This window comes from Lactuca saligna, chromosome 9 (genome assembly GCF_052625555.1).
Source record: "Lactuca saligna cultivar CGN05327 chromosome 9, ASM5262555v1, whole genome shotgun sequence".
Taxonomy (NCBI): Eukaryota; Viridiplantae; Streptophyta; class Magnoliopsida; order Asterales; family Asteraceae; genus Lactuca; species Lactuca saligna.
The window spans coordinates 431,679-451,458 of NC_136425.1; the positions used below are offsets into that span (position 1 = coordinate 431,679).

General features: G+C 36.8%; 2 protein-coding genes across 4 annotated transcripts; one reads left to right on the top strand and one right to left on the bottom strand.

The window, feature by feature from the left end:
- The first annotated feature begins 5,252 nt into the window (after positions 1-5,252).
- On the top strand, positions 5,253-7,295 carry LCD (Pyridoxal phosphate (PLP)-dependent transferases superfamily protein). 2 transcript variants are annotated; one of them, XM_078972755.1, is made up of 2 exons: positions 5,253-6,752; positions 6,950-7,295. In XM_078972755.1, the coding sequence occupies exon 1, from the start codon at positions 5,356-5,358 to the stop codon at positions 6,736-6,738; it is 1,383 nt and encodes a 460-aa protein (XP_078828881.1). In that variant the 5' UTR covers positions 5,253-5,355; the 3' UTR covers positions 6,739-6,752; positions 6,950-7,295. The 2 variants fall into 2 exon arrangements, with proteins under 2 accessions (XP_078828881.1, XP_078828880.1); XM_078972754.1 differs by having other exon boundaries at positions 6,981-7,295.
- Positions 7,296-7,471: 176 nt separating this feature from the next.
- Positions 7,472-13,165, bottom strand: LOC145014376 (ABC transporter B family member 11-like). 2 transcript variants are annotated; one of them, XM_078972752.1, is made up of 11 exons: positions 12,928-13,161; positions 11,981-12,367; positions 11,837-11,891; positions 11,563-11,738; positions 11,267-11,488; positions 10,897-11,135; positions 10,285-10,810; positions 9,914-10,187; positions 8,439-9,835; positions 8,057-8,350; positions 7,472-7,949 (listed from the first exon to the last, which is right to left on the bottom strand). In XM_078972752.1, the coding sequence occupies exons 2-11, from the start codon at positions 12,311-12,313 to the stop codon at positions 7,596-7,598; spliced, it is 3,870 nt and encodes a 1,289-aa protein (XP_078828878.1). In that variant the 5' UTR covers positions 12,314-12,367; positions 12,928-13,161; the 3' UTR covers positions 7,472-7,595. The 2 variants fall into 2 exon arrangements, with proteins under 2 accessions (XP_078828878.1, XP_078828879.1); XM_078972753.1 differs by having other exon boundaries at positions 7,721-7,930; positions 12,928-13,165.
- Positions 13,166-19,780: the final 6,615 nt, after the last annotated feature.

Genomic DNA, 19,780 nt, shown 5'->3' on the forward strand with positions numbered 1-19,780 from the left:
CCGATGAAAATACATCGCTCACTTCGAGGTTCAATCTTGTCGTGAGTATCTCGTCTTACTAAAGTCTCGCAACCCCAAACCTTGATATGTGCCAACGAGGGAGCTTTCCCCGTCCACATCTCGTGAGGTGTTTTGGCAACCTTCTTAGTAGGGACTCGGTTAAGGATATGGGCGGCAGTCTCTAAGGCATACCCCCAAAAGAAGATAGGTAGTGAAGCACGACTCATCATAGAGCGAACCATATCCAATAAGGTTCGATTACGCCTTTCTGCCACACCATTCAACTGCGGTGTCCTAGGAGGCGTCAATTGCGAAACTATTCCACACTCCTTGAGATAATCGTGGAATTCAAGACTTAGGTACTCTCCTCCTCGATCGGATCGAAGCATCTTGATTTTCCTGCCCAATTGATTCTCCACTTCATTCTTGAACTCTTTAAACTTTTCAAAGGTTTCTGACTTTTGCTTGATTAAATAGATATACCCATATCTACTATAATCATCGGTAAAAGTCACATAGAAGCGGTTCCCATCCTTCGTGGTTGATCTAAAAGGTCCCCATACATCGGTATGTATTAGGTCTAATAGTCCCTCACCCCTTTCACAAGTACTCGTGAAGGGTGACTTAGTCATCTTTCCAAGTAAACAAGACTCGCATGTGTCATCTTCCCTAAGGTCGAATGACTCCAACACTCCATCCTTTTGGAGTTGGGCTATGCGTTTCTTATTGACATGTCCAAGACGACAATGCCACAAGGATGCTTTATCTATACTAGTGGAAGAATCAATATTCAAAACATCATTTCCTAAGTTATCAACAATCATAACAGTTTCATATATTCCATTACATGGTATAGCTTCAAAGTAAAAGACACCATTTAGATAAGCCAAAATAGAACCATTCTCATTATTAAAAGAAAATCTAAATCCTTGTCTATATAAACCATGAAATGAAATGATGTTTCTAGCCATTTCTGGCGAATAGCAACAATTGTTCAAATCTAAAACTAAATTATTCTTAAGCACTAAAGAATACACTCCAATCTTGGTCACAGGCGACGATCTTCTGTTCCCCATGATTAGATTGATCCTTCCTTGCTCCACATCCCTACTTCTTCTTAGTCCCTGCACATTAGAACAAATGTGATAACCACAACCGGTGTCAAGAACCCAAGAAATAGCATGATTAGAATCGTTAGATTTGATTGCATATATACCTGCGAAAGATGGCTTGATCTTTCCTTCCTTGATGGCTTGCAGGTAATCCGGGCAGCTTCTCTTCCAATGTCCTATCTTGTGGCAGTGGTGGCACTCTGCCTCCTTCGGGTTAGAGCAGGGCTTAGAGGGATCAACTTTGGTCCCACTAGAAGAGGAACCATCTCGGGCTTTCACCTTTCGATAGTTATTTGAAGAAGCTTTCATCTTCTTTCCCTTCCCTTGACCAATAGCCAAGACAGGAGCAGCGGATGGATTGGGAGTTGGTGCAACAGACTTGTCCTTGAAATTGCTCTCAGCAACCCTCAAGAGACCTTGGAGTTTACTTAGAGTGACCTCCTCTTTGTTCATGTGGTAGGTCATCCTAAATTGATTGTACATCGGAGGCAAAGAGTGAAGCACCATGTCGATCGCCAAGTCTTCGCCGAAGTCAACATTTAACTTGCGAAGGCGGTCGACATACCTTTGCATCTTTTGCAAGTGCACGGTAAGAGATTCTCCATGACCCATCTTGGCGGAAATCATGTTAGTGAAGATCTCGTAACGCTCTTGTCTCGCGTTTTGGTGGTACCTCTCCAACAAGTCTTGATGCATCTCGTATGGATACATGTCCTCGTAGGACTTTTGGAATTCGGAGTTCATGGTGGCGATCATGATGCAATGTACTTTCGTTGCATCTCGCTCATGAGTTTCAAAGGCGGTGATTTCGGCGGGAGTAGCAACTTCGGGGTTGATTTTCTCGAGCTTCTCATCGAGGACATACTCTTTATCCTCATAGCGAGCAATGGTGCGAATGTATCTTATCCATTCGCTAAAGTTCGTTCCATCGAAGGTGACCTTTTGGCAAAGGCTCATCAACGTGAAAGAACTAGCAGCAGCGTTGTTTGCGTTTGACATCTATAGAAAGGACAAATATTGATTAGAATAAGAATCCCTAATTTTCACCCAATAAGAAAAATTAGGGCTAGGATCCAACAATAACATTTACATACTAGAAAAGGGATGCCGTAATCTAACATGCAAATAAATTGAAGGTAAGTGAATGACGATTCACTAATTCTCCATCACAAAACTTAAACTATTAGTCCTAAGTGTTTTTGAGAATTCCTAGGTTTGGATGAGATTCATTGATCTATTCAATGGCATGTTTAAATCTCGATATGCCCCTCTTGTTTGTGACTGGGATGCCGAGGATCACAAAGCGGGTGTGAATTACCATGCAAATTCACATGGTGCCTTCATTGTAACGATCACCTATTCGATGTGCCGGTAAACCACACACGCTCCATCGAACTATGATGAACAATGAATCACCCTTTGCCACCTTCGCTTAGAACCAATTAGTGTGCCAGTAAACCACACACGCTCCACTAACATCTTAGCAAGGTGCAAAGTGTAATTTCATGGGATTGCATCAATTCACTTTTCCTAAAGTAACTAAGATTGGGAAATTTAAAAAAAAGTTTAGTTACTTCGTATTTCTTATTATACTTTTAATGAGAGGATGAGGTTGCCTTATCCTACCCGTTCGGCTAACGACTCTCCACCAATCAAGCAAGCGGTGGGTGTGAGTGTACACCCATTAAGCGCCATTTTATAGGCCGCAACCTTATACCCACCTTATAGATCGGCTTCGTGAATGAGGCCTACTAGCGGTAAGACTAGCATTTAGTTATACATATATATATATATATATATATATATATATATATATATATATATATATATATATATATATTATTCTAGTAATATCATATAAGTATAGGGTTGCATTTTAAACTTTTCAAAATCTAGGGTTTGAAATTTAAGTTGTCTAAATTAAAACTTTTAATCACAAATATAAATTTCAAAACTTTAGGGTAGGTTTTAAACATTTAAAACATGAAGGATCAAATAACAAATAATTCCAATTAACAATTAATATTCTAATTATCTTTGTTTGATTTATCTTGATTTCTTTGAAGATAATTACCAAAATAATTAATCATTATCATATAAGGAAATTAAATATTTTATTAGATGATAAATATCTTTAATTAGATCAAGATAATAGTCATATTTATCAAAAAATCGGATTTAGATTGATCTAATATGATTAAGGTAAGTTTCCATAAGATAATTATGAAAAAATCCCGAATCTGGCCCTTCCTGACGCCTGGACTCGCCGAGTGCACAAGGGGACTCGCCGAGTCAGGCCTACTCGACGAGTTCACCTTGGAACTCGACGAGTCAGTGACTCAAAACCCAAAAAATCGAATTTTGCAGGTTTGTTTCAGTTATTCAAGCAACAATTTAAAGAAAACCAATCTAGGCTCTGATACCACTGATGGGTTTTAGCCATAAGAACTTTCCTATGTGCGCATGCAAAACCCTAATGCTTGGATCTAGGCTTTCTAATAAACATGCTTTTGAATCCAAGACTTATAATGGCTAATTAGGTTTAATAACAATATTGAAACAGATCTAGAATCATACCTTTGAATTCCTTGTTGATCTTGTTTGTCTTGGAGCTTCTAGAGTCACAATTGTCACTCCTCTAATGGCTTACAAACACCAATAGCAAGCAAGATGATTTAGGAGAGAGGAGAGGGGAGGAATTCAGCCAGAGGTTCCTTGCTTAAGGTTGTGTGTCGAATTCCCTCATCCATAGGGGCTATTTATACTATTAGACTCCTTAAGGGTTTCACCCTAAACCCTAATTGGATAATCTTCTCTTAAGGCTATCCAAATCCATTCCATAGATAACCCTATGGACGATTTGAGCTATCCTAAAGCTCTTAGAATCCGTCCAAGGTATATCCTAATGGATTTATAGTCTAAAATCTAACTATCAAACAATTGACAGTTTATACCCTCTTATTTAATTAATCTCTTTAAGTCACCAAATTAATACCAATTAATTTATGACTTATATTAATCAAATAGCCAAATATTATTCCTTATAATATTTACTCTCTCTTAATAAATCATCCTTCAAGTTGCTATGGTGAAGGCAACCCAAAAGGACCATGCACAACCGAATATAGTTATAGCCTTAGACACTATTCCAACAAAATGCCCTTAGATTAATTTCAGTACCATACCCCCTAATTTTTCCCATTTATTTACAAAAGTGCAATAAAAGATTTTAGCTCTTAATTTTTTTAATCTGATGATCAACTTTTAGTTCTCGCGAAATTATAAGCTCTCAAATGATCATTCCTCTCCCCCCTCTCTCTATCTCTCTATCTCTCTCTCTCTCTCTCTCTCTATATATATATATATATATATATATATATATATATATATATATATATATATATATATATATATGACTTGAACACAAGAAATGTGATGATCGCACAATAAGGCTTGAGAGAATTGTTCCGCACTCCCTCATGAAACCGCAGTGACAAGTAAACGACACCTCACCCGTTACCACAAAAGTGTGGTTTCATACCACACCAACGGAATGGTGCCACACTTGAGTATTTTTTTTTTAATTTTTTTTTTTAATAAATAAAAAGGACCAATCAAAAAGAGGTAAGAAAAAGGAACCAATCACGTTATTTGAAAGAGTGGTCATTTGGAAAGCCGCAGTGTACTCTCTACCGTACCCAGGGGAGGTGTTTCTGTTTATATGGTAAGGAGAGTGCCCTCGAGACCCCACCCACTCCCTCTAGTCTAATGAATAAAAAGAAAATCTAATGAATAAAAAGAAAAAAAAGTAAATTACACAAATGGTCCCTATGGTTTTGGATAATTTGCATGTTTGGTTCCTAAATTATTTTTTTTAACTCGGAAGGTCCATAATATTTGTTTTATTATGCGTTTGGTCCCTACTATTTGTTTTTGTCTTACCTAAAAAAACTATTATTTAAATAAAAAAAAATAGTGGGATATGTATGGTAAGGTGAGAGGTGGGATTAAGATATCTTTGTTTTAATAAATTAAAAAATTAAAAGCAAAATAATTTTTTTTAAATAAAACAAAGACTAAATTAGAAACATTTCAAATTAAAAAAATAAATTAGAAATTAAACAACCAAATTATCAAACGGTTTCTGTCTGGAAAAGAAAAGCATCCGGTTTCTGTCTGGCGCTAATTTGACACAAACAGTGCAGCCCTTCACATGAAACCCTAGGAACAAGATACAGAGAAAATGGGTGAAATTAGAAACCATAGAGACGACCCCGAAGAGAATAGCAACCATATCCATCTTCCGAAGAAACCTAAACTATCATCATTCATTACTCAATCCCAAATTCAACAAGAATTCGTCCATCACCAGCCTGGCGTTGCCCGTCTAAACAACGGCAGCTTCGGCAGCTGCCCAGGTTCCATCATCGCAGCCCAGAAACGGTGGCAGCTCAAGTTTCTTCAACAACCCGACGATTTCTTCTTCAACCAACTACCTACCCAAATCCTCCGTTCCCGAACCCTAATCAAGGACATTATCAACGCCGATGACGTCTCTGAAGTATCAATCGTTGACAATGCCACCACCGCCGCAGCGATTGTTCTCCAGCAGGTTGGATGGGCATTCGCGGAAGGCCGTTTCCACAAAGGAGACGCTGTCGTCATGCTTCACTGTGCTTTCCAAGCCGTGAAGAAATCCATCGAGGCTTATGTGACCCGTGCAGGTGGCTCCGTCATCGTGGTACATCTTCCTTTCCCTATCAAGTCCAACGAAGAAATAATCTCCGAATTTAGAAAGGGTTTGGCAAGGGGCAAGGCCAACGGTAGGAAAGTTAGGTTAGCCATAATTGATCACATAACCTCCATGCCCTCTCTCATAATTCCAGTTCGTGAGTTGGTAAAGATTTGCAGGGAAGAAGGAGTGAGCCAGGTGTTTGTGGATGCTGCCCACGCGGTTGGTAGTGTCTCGGTTGATGTGAAGGATATAGGGGCTGATTTCTATGTCAGTAACTTACACAAGTGGTTTTTCTGCCCACCATCCGTGGCTCTTCTTTACTGCCGGAAATCTTCTTTATCCTCCTCGGAGCTGCACCACCCTGTGGTGTCGCATGAATATGGAAATGGACTCGCCATAGAGAGTGCCTGGATAGGTACACGGGATTACAGCTCTCAGTTGCTTGTCCCGGAGGTTATAGATTTCATCAACAGGTTTGAAGGGGGGATGGATGGAATTAGGGATAGGAATCATGAAGCTGTTGTTGAAATGGCAGAGATGCTGGCTAAGGCTTGGGGGACCAGCCTGGGGTCGCCTCCTGAAATGTGTCCTAGCATGGCCATGGTCGGCCTGCCTTCGTCTTTGGGGGTTTTAAGCGATGGTGATGCTTCTAGGTTAAGAAATCATCTGAGAGACCAATTTAAGGTGGAAGTTCCTATACACTACCAGCCATTGAAAGACACAGCAGCAGCAGAGGAGGTCGAGGGTGGTAGTGCTGATTTTATCACCGGCTATGCTAGGATTTCTCATCAGGTTTACAACACCATTGATGACTATCTCAAATTCAGGGACGCTATCAACCAGCTTTTGCATGATAGTTTTAATTGCAAGATGCTTCCTTATCCTTCTTAGAGAGAATAAAGTCGGTATGTCATCCCCTCCCCTCCCCTCCCCTCACCTCATAAATAATCTTTTATTTCCAAATGACTCAAGATATATAGTTGGTGAATTCATGCTTATCACTTTGTTGTATGAAAATGCTAACAACAAATATTCTTTACAAAATAAATATCAACCTCATCTTATGTGAATGATAGGACAGCTTTATTTTTTTAACATTCAGTATACATGGTGATGGAAATCAAATTATGTAGGAAGGGAAGTTTGACATGACATACTTATGATGATGGGTGGGAGGTTGATATCTGGAAAAAGGGACGTGAAGTTCAGTTTCAGGTTGTTTGTATTTTTAGAAAGACAGAGGAGGTCTACACTGGTTTTGTCACTTTCTTTTGGTACGTGAACAATATGACACAGCTTTTAGGTTTACAGTGAGTAGCTAGCGTGTAGGAAAAAGGGAATTCTATTTTTATCATGCTGGTTGGCTCATAAGTCATAAGAATAAGGAGGATGTGATTGTGATTGTGATTGTGAAGAGGTTATTATGACTCTCAATCTCTTTTATTTTATGTTATGCATTTTGTAAATACTAATAATATGTTTGAAAACTACATGTAGTCAACCACCAAACTGTAATATCCAACAGGACAGAATAATTTAGGTTAAAGGAAATGAAATACATGATTCTTTGTTGAATGTTGATACTTTGGATATTACAAAAAATGATTCTAATCTTCAAGACATGTTTTCAACAAAGCAGTTGTTCATTCTATTTTCTTCAAAACTTTACAAACTTCATATTTGGATATTACAAAAAACAAAATGGAATACAATTTAATTCAACTGGTTAAATAGCTCAAAATATAAATTTAAGTGGAAGCGGTCATGTGAAGAGCAACTAAAGATGCATAGAATCCATCCTTGATATTAATTAGTTTTTCATGCTTCCCTTTCTCAACAATGACTCCATTCTTGACCACCGCAATGACATCAGCTCCCTTGATGGTGGACAACCTATGAGCAACCACGACCGTGGTCCTGTTGACCATCACTCTGTCCAACGCATCTTGAACCACCCTTTCCGACTCTGCATCCAGTGCACTTGTAGCCTCATCCAACAATAGTATCTTTGGACTTTTCACAATAGCCCTTGCAATCGCCACTCTCTGCTTCTGCCCACCCGACATCTGCACCCCTCTTTCCCCTACCACCGTGTCATAGCCCTAAATTTTCATTCATATCCATTATTATATATATATATATATATATATATATATATATATATATATATATATATATAACTCAAATAATAGATGGTCTGATGACTGACCTGGTGTAAGCTGCTGATGAACTTGTGGGCATTTGCCAACTCGGAAGCAGCTATTATTTCAGACTCTGTGGCATCACCATCTTTTCCATAAGCAATGTTGGATCGGATGGTGTCATTGAACAAGATTGGCTCTTGGCTCACCAGACCCATCTGCAGCCTCAGCCACTTGAGTTGAAACTTTTGTATCTCGATCCCATCCAGCGTGATACTGCCCGAGTCTGGATTATAAAATCTTTGCAACAGCGAGATCACTGTTGATTTCCCACTTCCACTCTCTCCAACCAATGCCACTGTCTGATGAACATCAGCACCAACACCAACACCAACACCAACATCAACATCAAGAGGTAAATAATTAGATTAAATCAAACCAGGTAGGTACCTTGCCACTGTGGATGGTTAAGCATAGATCACGGAATATCTGAACATCAGGTCTGGTGGGATACTTGAAGCTGATGTGACGAAGCTCGATTTCCCCCTTGACATTATCCAATGTCGTCCCGGATTCATCACTTGGGTCTATCTCTGACTTGCGGTCTAGAATGGCAAACACAGAGACAGCAGAAGTCTTGGCTTTGCTTGTATCTGGGGCAAATGAGCTCGACTGGGACACTGCTATGGCTGCCATCGTGAGAGCAAAGAATACCCTGAAAACATCTGAGAAGGTGGTCTTTCCAGCCTCAACAAGCCGAGCCCCAGCATAAAAGCTTGCTGCATACACACAGAAAAGCAAGAAAAACGACACCCCAAACCCAATCCCGCTGATCAAACCTTGCTGTATCCCCGCTTTCTTGGGACCCTCACATTTATTTCTGTAAAGTTGCATTACTTTCTCTTCTGCGCAAAAAGACGCGACCGTCCTTATGCTCCCAACCGCATCGTTTGCCACCTGGCTTGCTTCCTCATACATCATCTTAGCATCCGCACTGAAGCCTTTCATGAATTTCACCTGAACAAATCCATTGAGTCCTATGAGAGGGATGAGAGCAAGCATGATGAGAGCCAACTGCCAGCATGCTACAAATGCAATGGCTAAACCAGCAGCAGCAGACGATGAATCCTGAACAAGTTGAGCAAGTGCATCGCCGACCAAACCACGAAGGCTGGCCGCATCTGCCGACAGCCTGGCACCGATTGCCCCGCTGGAGTTTTCTGGCTTATCAAACCAACCCACTTCCATCCGTATCACCTTCTCAAAGCATAGAGATCTGATCCTTCTTATTAGCTTAGAACCAGCAATAGAGAAAAAATATGATCTCCCAGGATAAGCTAAAAAAGATACCACCCCGAGGACTACGTACATTAGAGCCCAGAATCGAGCATCCTTTTTCATTTTATGTGGGGGCTCATAGAAGGTCTTGATCATGCTGGAAATCAGAATGCCAAAAACCGGGAGGACTGCTCCATTGACGATAGCAGCTATGGTACCCATTATGAGCACCGGTATCTCTGGCTTGTTGAGATAGGCAAGTCGTCGGAGTGGCACTTTGGGTGCTGCCTTTTCTTCTTCTGAAGCAGCTTCAACATCCATGGATTCAGCAGCCACAGCGAGTTGTGTAGGCATGCCAAAAGAGTTGGAAATCGAGTGCCGGCTGCTGTTTCCTATGCTAGATGATGATCCTCGGCTTATCGACCGCAGGTACCTTTTATTATCACTACTTGGGGTTGGGGGGTCCTCTGACCCCAGCTGCTGCTTTCTTGAGTCCCTACTAACTTCTTGCAGTTTTATAAGTTGAGCGTATGCTCCTTCAGGATCCTTGACTAGCTCCAAATGTGATCCTGCAACCCATGATTCATAAGCCATTAGCCATGGTGATGATGTTTTGTATGTGAATTAAACTAGGAGTAGGGACCTACCTTTCTCAACCATCTTTCCCCTATGAATGACTGCAATCATGTCGGCATTTCTTACTGTGCTTAGACGATGTGCTACGATGATGGTTGTCCTATTCACCATAATCCTGTCCAACGCCTCCTGCACAACTCTCTCAGATTCTGCATCCAGTGCACTTGTTGCTTCATCAAGGAGTAGGATTCTGGGATCTTTAAGAATTGCTCTGGCTATGGCAATTCTTTGCTTCTGTCCACCAGAAAGCTGTGTTCCATGCTCACCAACCATGGTGTCCAGGCCCTGATTAAACAAACAAACAAAATCAATATCGGTATCAGTAATAAATATTATATAACAAGCAAGCAAAGCAAATGGCAAATGGCAAATAGAAACGGACCTGAGGCAGTTTATCGATAAATTTAGCAGCATTTGCTAGCTCGACCGCAACTCTAATCTCATCCATAGACGCACCATCTTTCCCGTACATGATGTTATCCTTGATGCTGGATGCAAACAGGACCGGTTCTTGGCTAACAAGACCAATTTTCTCCCTTATCCATTTCAGCTGGAATTGTTTGAGATTAATATCATCGATGAGAACTTCCCCTGCTTTAGGATCATAAAATCTCTCAATCAGGCTGATCACAGTTGACTTTCCACTTCCACTTTCTCCTACCAAAGCTGCAGTCGTCCCACTAGGGATGAAAAGAGAGAAGCCACTAAATATTTCCTCATCTGGTCTTGCAGGATAACTAAAATACACATCCTTTAACTCCACATCACCACGGATATCACTCAGTACTTTCCCTTTTGTGTCATATGCATCTATTTCAGGCTTTCTGTTTATGGTTTCAAACATCTTGTATGCTGCTGCTCGGCCAGCAGCAAATGCACTCAAACAGGGAGACGCCTGACCAAGAGACCTGCAGGGCACACAATTTATTTTATTTACCTATTTAGTTGAGATTTGAGATTTGAGAAAGACAAAAGAAAGAAAGAAATCACGGACGTGGATCCGGTGAGCACTGCAAAAATTACGTTGACCACATCCCCCCCGGTGTAGCCTTTTTCCAGTATCATCTTTGCACCATACCAAACAGCCAAGGCATAACTACAGAACACGATCAACATCATCGATCCAAAACCAAGCCCAGCAGCCAGGCCTTCATTCACACCAGACTTGTAAGCATCTACAAGCGATTTATTGTAATCCGCAACAGCTTTTTTCTCCCCGGTGAACGAAGCAACCTATTTTATTTTATATTTTTTTAAAAACCAATCATATAGTATGATATGATGATATACAGAAAATACACACACACACACACATATATATATATATATATATATATATATATATTTGTATACGTATATATTACCGTCCTGATTGAGCCGATTGTCTGTTCGACTACATTGGCTGCTTTAGCATAAGCGGTTTGTCCCCGTGATGCCATCTTGGATATAAGTAGTGACATCATTCCACCAGAAATCACCAATGGAGGAATCGAGGTTAACATGACAAGCGTAAGAAGCCATCCCTTCACAAATGCTATCACAAAACCTCCCACAAATGTTGCCAGTAGCTGAGTGAATTTTCCAACCTGCAAACAAAACCAACAACTATTATAGTAATAATAATAATAATGTAACTAGTTATAGAAATTAAATTAAGAACCTTTTCCCCCATGGCATCTTGTATGAGGACGGTATCTCCAGACATCCTGCCAACAACCTCCCCGGTGTTTGTTTCCTTGTCAAAGAAGGACACATCTTGTCTCAATATGGTTTTTAGATACAGATTCCTTATTCTTGCAGCCTGTCTTTCTCCCGTTACCATCCACATTGACACCTCTACATACGTACATACATAACATGCCTAATTAGAAAAAGCTGATATATAGATCCATATAACTAAGTTTTAAGAAATAGCTAGGATTTTATCTACTTACGGAAGAATGCTGCCAAACCAGCCCCAATAGCCAGGTAAACAAATTTCAGCGATACCTAACAATTAATAATACTTGTACTTTGTCATAAAACATTCTGCCTAGCCCACCAATAACCAATTAAACATACATATAAGTTATACGTACCTTGGAAACAACACGGACGACATCGTCGTTATTCTGGTTCTCACCAAAAGAATCTATAAGGTCGCCAAAAAGAATAGTCATGAGGGGCATGCAAGCTCCATTACCGATGGCGCCTATGGTACCAGCGATCATCAGCATGTAATCAGTGGAATCAGCAAAAGCAAACAGCTTGTAGAATGGGACACTATTGGCATTGGGGGTCTCTTTTTCTTTTTTCCTGTCCGATCGGGATTCTTGTTCAGGCTGTAAACCATCACCATCACCATCAGCGCCGTCGGTGGTGGTGGAGTTATAGGGCTCGGCCTTTTCCTTTCCTTTACCACCGGAGCTCATCCTGTACACTCCGTTCAAGTGCTAGATTTGCAGCCAAAATGATGTACCACCTGTCTGTAGAAAAAAAAAAGTAAAATCAGAATGCAAATATCGGGAAATCAAATCCGAGTTAATATTTAGTAACAAAAAGAGTAAAGTGAAACAAAACTAAAAGAAGGAATATCTACTGTAAAGCAAGGCAGGGAAAGTGTGAAGGAAAAGTAAACGGACCGGATCATGGAAATGCCATGAATGAAAGTAAGACGTACGAGACAGAGCAATAAGACATTAAACGAGGCAAATGATGTTAATCAGATTAGATTAGATGGTTTTAGGGTTTGACTCACGTTGCGTAATTCCAACGGATGAAACAGATCCAGATGCCAAACCGAATCCGAATTGATCAAATAAATAAATAAATAAAATTATTTATCTGCGGAGGCAGAGTTAGGTGAAAGAGACGATCGATGTTAAAAGAAAACCCAGCTTGTGATACAGGAGTATGTATATTATGAATGGACTGATAGATACATAAGGTGATGGTTTGTTTTCCATTCCCTCTATATCACACAATCCATGAGAAAATAAATAGAAAATTTAAAGTTGCTGCTAAAATATAAGAAATCGGAGCTCACAGTGTAATTAGTTTATGATTGGATGAAGGTGGGAGGGAGTTGCAGAGCAAGCAGTTGTAGAACCTTGGATGACGAAAAAGCAAGAATACATGTACATATATATTTATATATGTAAGGGTGGGTGGGGAATTGCCAATTTGCCAAGACATTGAATGTCATCATCAAAACCAAAGAAAAGAGGAAGAGAGAGAGAGAGAGATAAGATTTCCTTGAAGAGCACGGCTGGAGAGAGGCTGGTCAAAGGTTCACATGATTTTCTCCCTTGGATTTAGGATACTCAATTATTCAATTAGCATCTCCTTTTATGAAATCAGGTTGATTCTTCCACTGCAACTGTTAATCCATCCACTTAAATTCATATATATTTCCAGTTTTATCATTATCTAATTAACCATTTTAATAGGGGCTGATTCTTACTTACCATTTTTAATTAACATTAAGGATTAAGGAGGGTATGTTTGACATATCAGTTGAAAAACTAACTGTTAAATAAAAAGCTAGTTGATAGCTGAAAAGCCAACTAATAAAAAAATAACGTTTGGTAAATTAGCTGAAATAAATAAAATTACAAAAAAAAAACATGTAAGAGTATGTGTTTTTATAATTAATTAAGAGGTGTATTTGTAAAATTTTAAAAAGGCTCATAAAAAGCTAGTCTAAATAGCTTTTCAAAAAACTAGCTTATAAACCACTTTTTGTCTTACCAAACACAACAACATAAAAAACTAGAAAAATAAGTTAGCTTGTCAGCTAGCTTTGGTGCGCCAAACACAACCTAAAACTTGTAAAATATTTTTTTCTCTACATTTGGGACTCATTTAAAGGACGTGAATTAACTTTTTTTTTTTTTTTTTAATTTTTTTTAATTTCTTCTTTGTTATTCTTTACATCACAGAGTCATTTATATTTAATTTTTCTAATACCTAATTCCTTTTAAAAGTAAAGATCCACCCTCATTTGAATAAAAACATTTTCTAATCATTTTTTGATAAATATATTAATTATATAAACTATTACACATCACTTAACAAAATAAATACAACTTCAAATTGATATATATCAAATCACAAATAAAATATTGTCCAATAAAAATATTTAAATTACTAGTCCGACATAAAACTGATTTCTTAGTGTTGGAAAATATCTTTAAGATGAATGGTTGAAGAAGAAAAATTGATATGCAATCTGAATATTTTTATTGGACAATAATATATTTGCGATTTTATATACCATAGTTTGAAGCTGGAATTTTTTTGTTAAAAAAGATAATATATTTTTTAATTTGTACAAAAGAAATAATATTAGTGTATATAACGACAAAGATTAAAAATAATAATTTTCAATTTTATATACATTTGTTTGAAGTTGTAATATGTTGATTCTTTTTTCTGTAATATTTTTTGATTTTACAACCCTCTTAAAAAATAAAGATGATAGTATAAAAAAAAAAAAGATAATTATGTATTAAAACAAATATAGATATTTTAATATTGGTGTAAATAATGGCAAAGATGAAAAAAATAAATTAGCCTATATCATTTAAGGGGCGCTACGTGTTGGAAAAAAAAAAAGACAATTTACATGATTTTAACTTAACCCGGTATAGAACATATCTTTTATCTTTAATATCAACTAGGGAAGAACCCCGCTTTGCAGGGTTGGATATGCCAAAAAAATGGATGAACCAGAAAGATTTAAAACAATAGAAAGAAAGAAAGAAAAGAAAAATATATAGATTAGTCGCTTATTTTGAAATTCCATCGCCACTATAGCTTTGTACCTTCTTTCACATTTTTTTTCACATTTCTAGATACCGAATCTGGACCTAACAGTGTTGGAAATAGAAGGAGTAATTTAGCATTTAACTTGAGTATAAAGGTTAAAAAGGAAAATAAGCTTATATAATAAGTAGAAGTAAGGAAAAGTAGATAGCTAACTTAGATGTTTACCATAATTGATATGGTTTTAATAGTTCATTACTATAACAATAACAATGAACTTTAGAATACTATATATATATATATATATATATATATATATATATATATATATATATATATATATATATATATCTTAATTACCTTATAAAGCATTTTTGGTCAAATGCTGAATTTTAAATCGTACAAACATACAATGCATTTGTACAATCAATTTATGCATTACAAAAAGAGTAGAGTACATATGGTCAACAGTTGAAAATGTCAAATCTCTTATCCCCTATTCTTAGGCTATTTTGACCCGGTTCATTCCTTATTTCCGTATTTCCCCAAATCTCGCAATTTCTGTTCACAAATCTTGGATATATATCGCTGACATTTCCATTTCTAGGGTTTAACTCATCTTTTAGCATTCAACCACCATTGTCACACCCGTTGCTTGGCGCGGGTAAACGGCTAGTATATATATATATATATATATATATATATATATATATATATATAAATTTGAAACTAAAATATTGCACTATACTTCTCAAATGATCATATTAAGACATCCTACTTTGATCTAAGGAATGAAGAGGTTTATAGTTGTTTTTCTTTGTTGGATTAGGTGTTTAAGCCATGACTATTTTGGTATGTATTTGACCCGATTATGAACATGGTCATTTTGGGTTGTCTTCATCATAGTAACTGATATGATGAATTAAGGAGAAAGATGATTAATTATAATTTATTAATATATTATAAGAATAATATATATTAAAGGACAAATCATATTGTTTAATTAATATTAATTAAGAATTAATTTTGTGGCTAAAAGAGATTAATTAAATAAAGGGTATTGATACTGTAATTATAAGATAGTTACAAAGTTGGGCTTAGGATCCATAAAGGAAGCATGGACGAATTCTTATATATATATATATATATATATATATATATATATATATATATATATATATATATATATATATATATATATATATATATATATAGGGGAGGATTCATGCGAAAATGCAAATAATTTGCGAAAACGCGAAAACAAGAAAAACCTATGATATTATATCGCCTCAACATTATATTTTGGAAAATAATTCATCCAAACTTTGAAATACATGATGATAATCGATGATAGATGATAAACTGTTTCATATTAGCAAAGTATGATTTTTAACATTTTTATCATGAAAACATGAATTTAAAAATGATTAAAGACGTGAAAAAAATATAATTATAAAAACCGTCTTTAAATCTATATTACCATAACACCATCCAATTCAAACTTACTATCTTTAATTTATTGCTAATAAAATTATTTTTTTTTATAGTACATGTGTTTAATTTTCATAAGATAAAATCTGTTTTCGCGTTTTCGCAGGATATTTATATTTTCGCATGAACTTACTTCTATATATATATATATATATATATATATATATATATATATATATATATATATATATATATATATATATATATATATATATATATATATATTAAAGGAGGATACTTTTTAGGAATAGTGAACTTATCTGTTATTTGGCAAGAATGGTCCTTCTGTTTTCTTTGTTGTTTTCATGAAGTTGAGTGTTTTTTTGTGTGTTAAAATCGTCTTTAGGGTCGTTTTATGTCGATATCTGTATAGTTTGTGGACACACGTGTTGATCATCGTGATCCTTCCACCGCCTCTTTATCCAATATCCCTTTTCATCTTTGTCTACTGATTTCGTCAGATGTGCGATGTGTCTCATCTAGCTGCTGGTGCGGGGTTCCGCTTTGAAGAAGAGGGCTTCCACCACCACTCTCTTGGCGAAGTCGTGGTCGAATTTGTTTTCTTCCACAAACCTCCCATCACTCATGCCATTACCGGTGAGCCCTCAATCACCGAAAGAGAAGAGACGATGTACCCTCTTATTCTCTCTTTTTTCTTCTCGGCTTCAAGCTTCCGCATCCGACCTGTCACAAACACCACCGCCAGCAAACCTGCCCTGTGCAACGTCGGTGTTGACCTCATCGCAACGGATGAGCGGGTTCCGATTTAGGTTCTCACCATCGAGCGGGTTCCAGTTTTGGTTCTGACAACGGAGCTGTCTCCTGGCTGAGAGAGACTAGGCGTCGGGGTTCTTCTTTCGGTGTATCACCACCAGCGTGCCAACATCTGTGCCATCTCCACTGGCTACTCAAATATGCAGGTGGTGAAATTGTCAAGGTATCCCTTTTTTCTCTCATTTTCACTTGGTTAGAATAACCAAAACTAAATTTTTGATTTCGCCTTCTTCACTGGGTTTGGAGGTGGTCGGCTGGTAAGCTTAGCGTAGTTGAGTCTGTTTGCATCAAATGAGACGTATTTTCATGTTTGAAATCCCTTTAATCAAATGTTTTAGTTTTATGATTTGCAATTTCAGGTAAAGATTTCCACGGTAGAAAACGATTCATTGTTTTTTTTTTTGAAGAGATTATCAGGATTGGAGGAAGCCATGAGAATACGAAGGGAATATGAGCGACCATGGGTATATATTTAGACTTTTTATTTAGGGTTCCATTTATGTGATTTCTTTTCAGAGTATGTAACACGTGATTGATGAATGGGTATCCTGATAACTTTTTTTTGTTTTTCTTTTCGAAGTAGCGCTTACAGATGTACATCGCTTCCTATTACCATCACTACAGTTATGTTTCACATACTGCTCTCTCTGTTTTTCTGCCTGATTTCCGATTCCTGTTGAGAATATGACTTTTTTCTTACTTCTCTTTGGCTCAATTACAGGGAATTAATAATACCGCCTTCACCTCCATCCAATACAATTACCACTACCGACCACTCACCTGTTTATGTGACATACATCATTGTCGGCACATTCCTAGGTGGATGGGTTAGGGTTCCAATCGCTCCTTATGTTTTTTGCATATATTTTAATTTCATTTCCTGATACTAGGTTTGATTGTTCATATACCCATACAAATGAGGTTAGTGTGAAATTGAGCTTTTATGGTTTAGGTTCGTAGAGTGAATCGCTATTTTGTGTTTGGGTTTTGTAGGAAGAAAAGAATGAACAATGGGGATCTGGTGGATCGAATTCTTCTAGGCGACCTCAACAGGTAATGTTAAGTTAAGTTGATGATTATGGATTGATATGTTCTCTGCTGATTCGACATACATAAAGTCAACAAGTTCAATTGTTGATGAAATTGTTAAATCATTTTGATTGAAGTTTCATGTTCATATGCGTTCAAGTTATTGAAAATCACATATAGGAAAACAAACAAAGTACCCACTCGAATCAGATTTCAGTAGTTGTAACATAATGCTAGAAATGTCTGCATTGCAGGCTTTAAATGTTTTTAATAAAAGGCAATCTCATCACAATGTAGTTTAGTTGTTCTTAATAATCAATCACCATTTTTAATAACTTAATATCTAGCAGTTTAAGTGGATTAATCCAAACTGAAGAGGAAAACAATGATGGCTGGGAGACACTTGGGAAGAAGACTATGAAACCGCCTGTGGTTAAGGAAAGAAGGAACAAGCTGGGAGAACGATCAAATTCGGTTCGTAGGTGATCTTGGCTTCTTTAATATCTTCCCATCAGAAGAAGACAGTAGGTTTGCTTTTGTATCTTGATTTTTTAATTTTTCGTTTTTGACCATTCGGAATAAAAGATTGCTGATGAACAGGGAGAACGATCAAAAGGAAGAACGGTGAGAGCATAGTGATTCGTTTTCTGCTTTAGATCCAACGAAATTGAACCATGAAACAGCTCTTTCTTTTAGGTTCCTTTGCTACATGTTTTCACTTATACAATTTATATTTGCATGTTCCATTGCTACCATTATTTCATATGGGTAAACTCATTTGTTATCTGAAAGAAAATTCATTTTATTTGGTTGTTAATTTCTAAATATGTTTTGGATGTATACGTTTGATCGTGTCTGAAGTTTGCAAAACCTCTTCAATCTTTATCTCTTGGGTTTTCAATCAGAACTGAACCTTATGATGACAGATTGACCCATATTCCTGATCCACTTTTGCATGTATTTATTTCATTTCATTTGGAACATTAGGAATTTGAATTTGCTACATGATTTCAACACCAATGACTCCTGGTAGGCCACAATTTACTTCTTCATTATTTCTTTCTTAGTTTTTATCTTTTTGGTTCTTTGTTTTTCACTTTTACTCTCTTATTATGTATTTATTTTTACTAATTTTGTGCCCTAATCTTGCAATTTTATGAGATTGCCACAACCACTTTTCTGATGAGGATCTTGGTACAGCTTGCGGTAAGTTATGTTATACGGATTTGATATTTTTTCGTTCTTGGTTTCATTTTGATAGGGCAAATTAAACATATTTTCGTTATAATGGATTGGTTTGGGTTATATGTATAAATTCCATGTATATTTTTTTTCTTAGCTTTGGTCCAAAGGCAAAAATGGTCTTTATAAAAAAGAAACGGTCAAAACTAACTCTCTCAAAGAGAAAAGGATTTAACTTGGAACTAAAAGTCTAAACCTTTCCATTAGGACCTTTTTTGATTTTTTTTTATTTGTATCTAAAAAAATGACAAACTATAAAGTGGTTGTTGAGAAGAGATTATAGATTCCGTTTATATTCACTTTTTATTTTCAGACTAACACCTAATCAATTCATTTGTTTTTTGATTATAATAATATATTTATATTTATAGAAAATTACATGAAATTGAGATTTGTCATTTATTGTTATTTCTAGCAGAAATACAAAAGTGGTTGAGAAAGAAAAGACACATGACAAAATTGCCCTTCATTGATTTTTTGTAAATCATATTTGTTTTATGGTGAATTATATCGACATAGAGAAGTGTTTATTAAAAAAGATTACCTTAACATAATTAATTTTTGCCGTTTCTGCTTCGCGAACTCTTACGGAAACC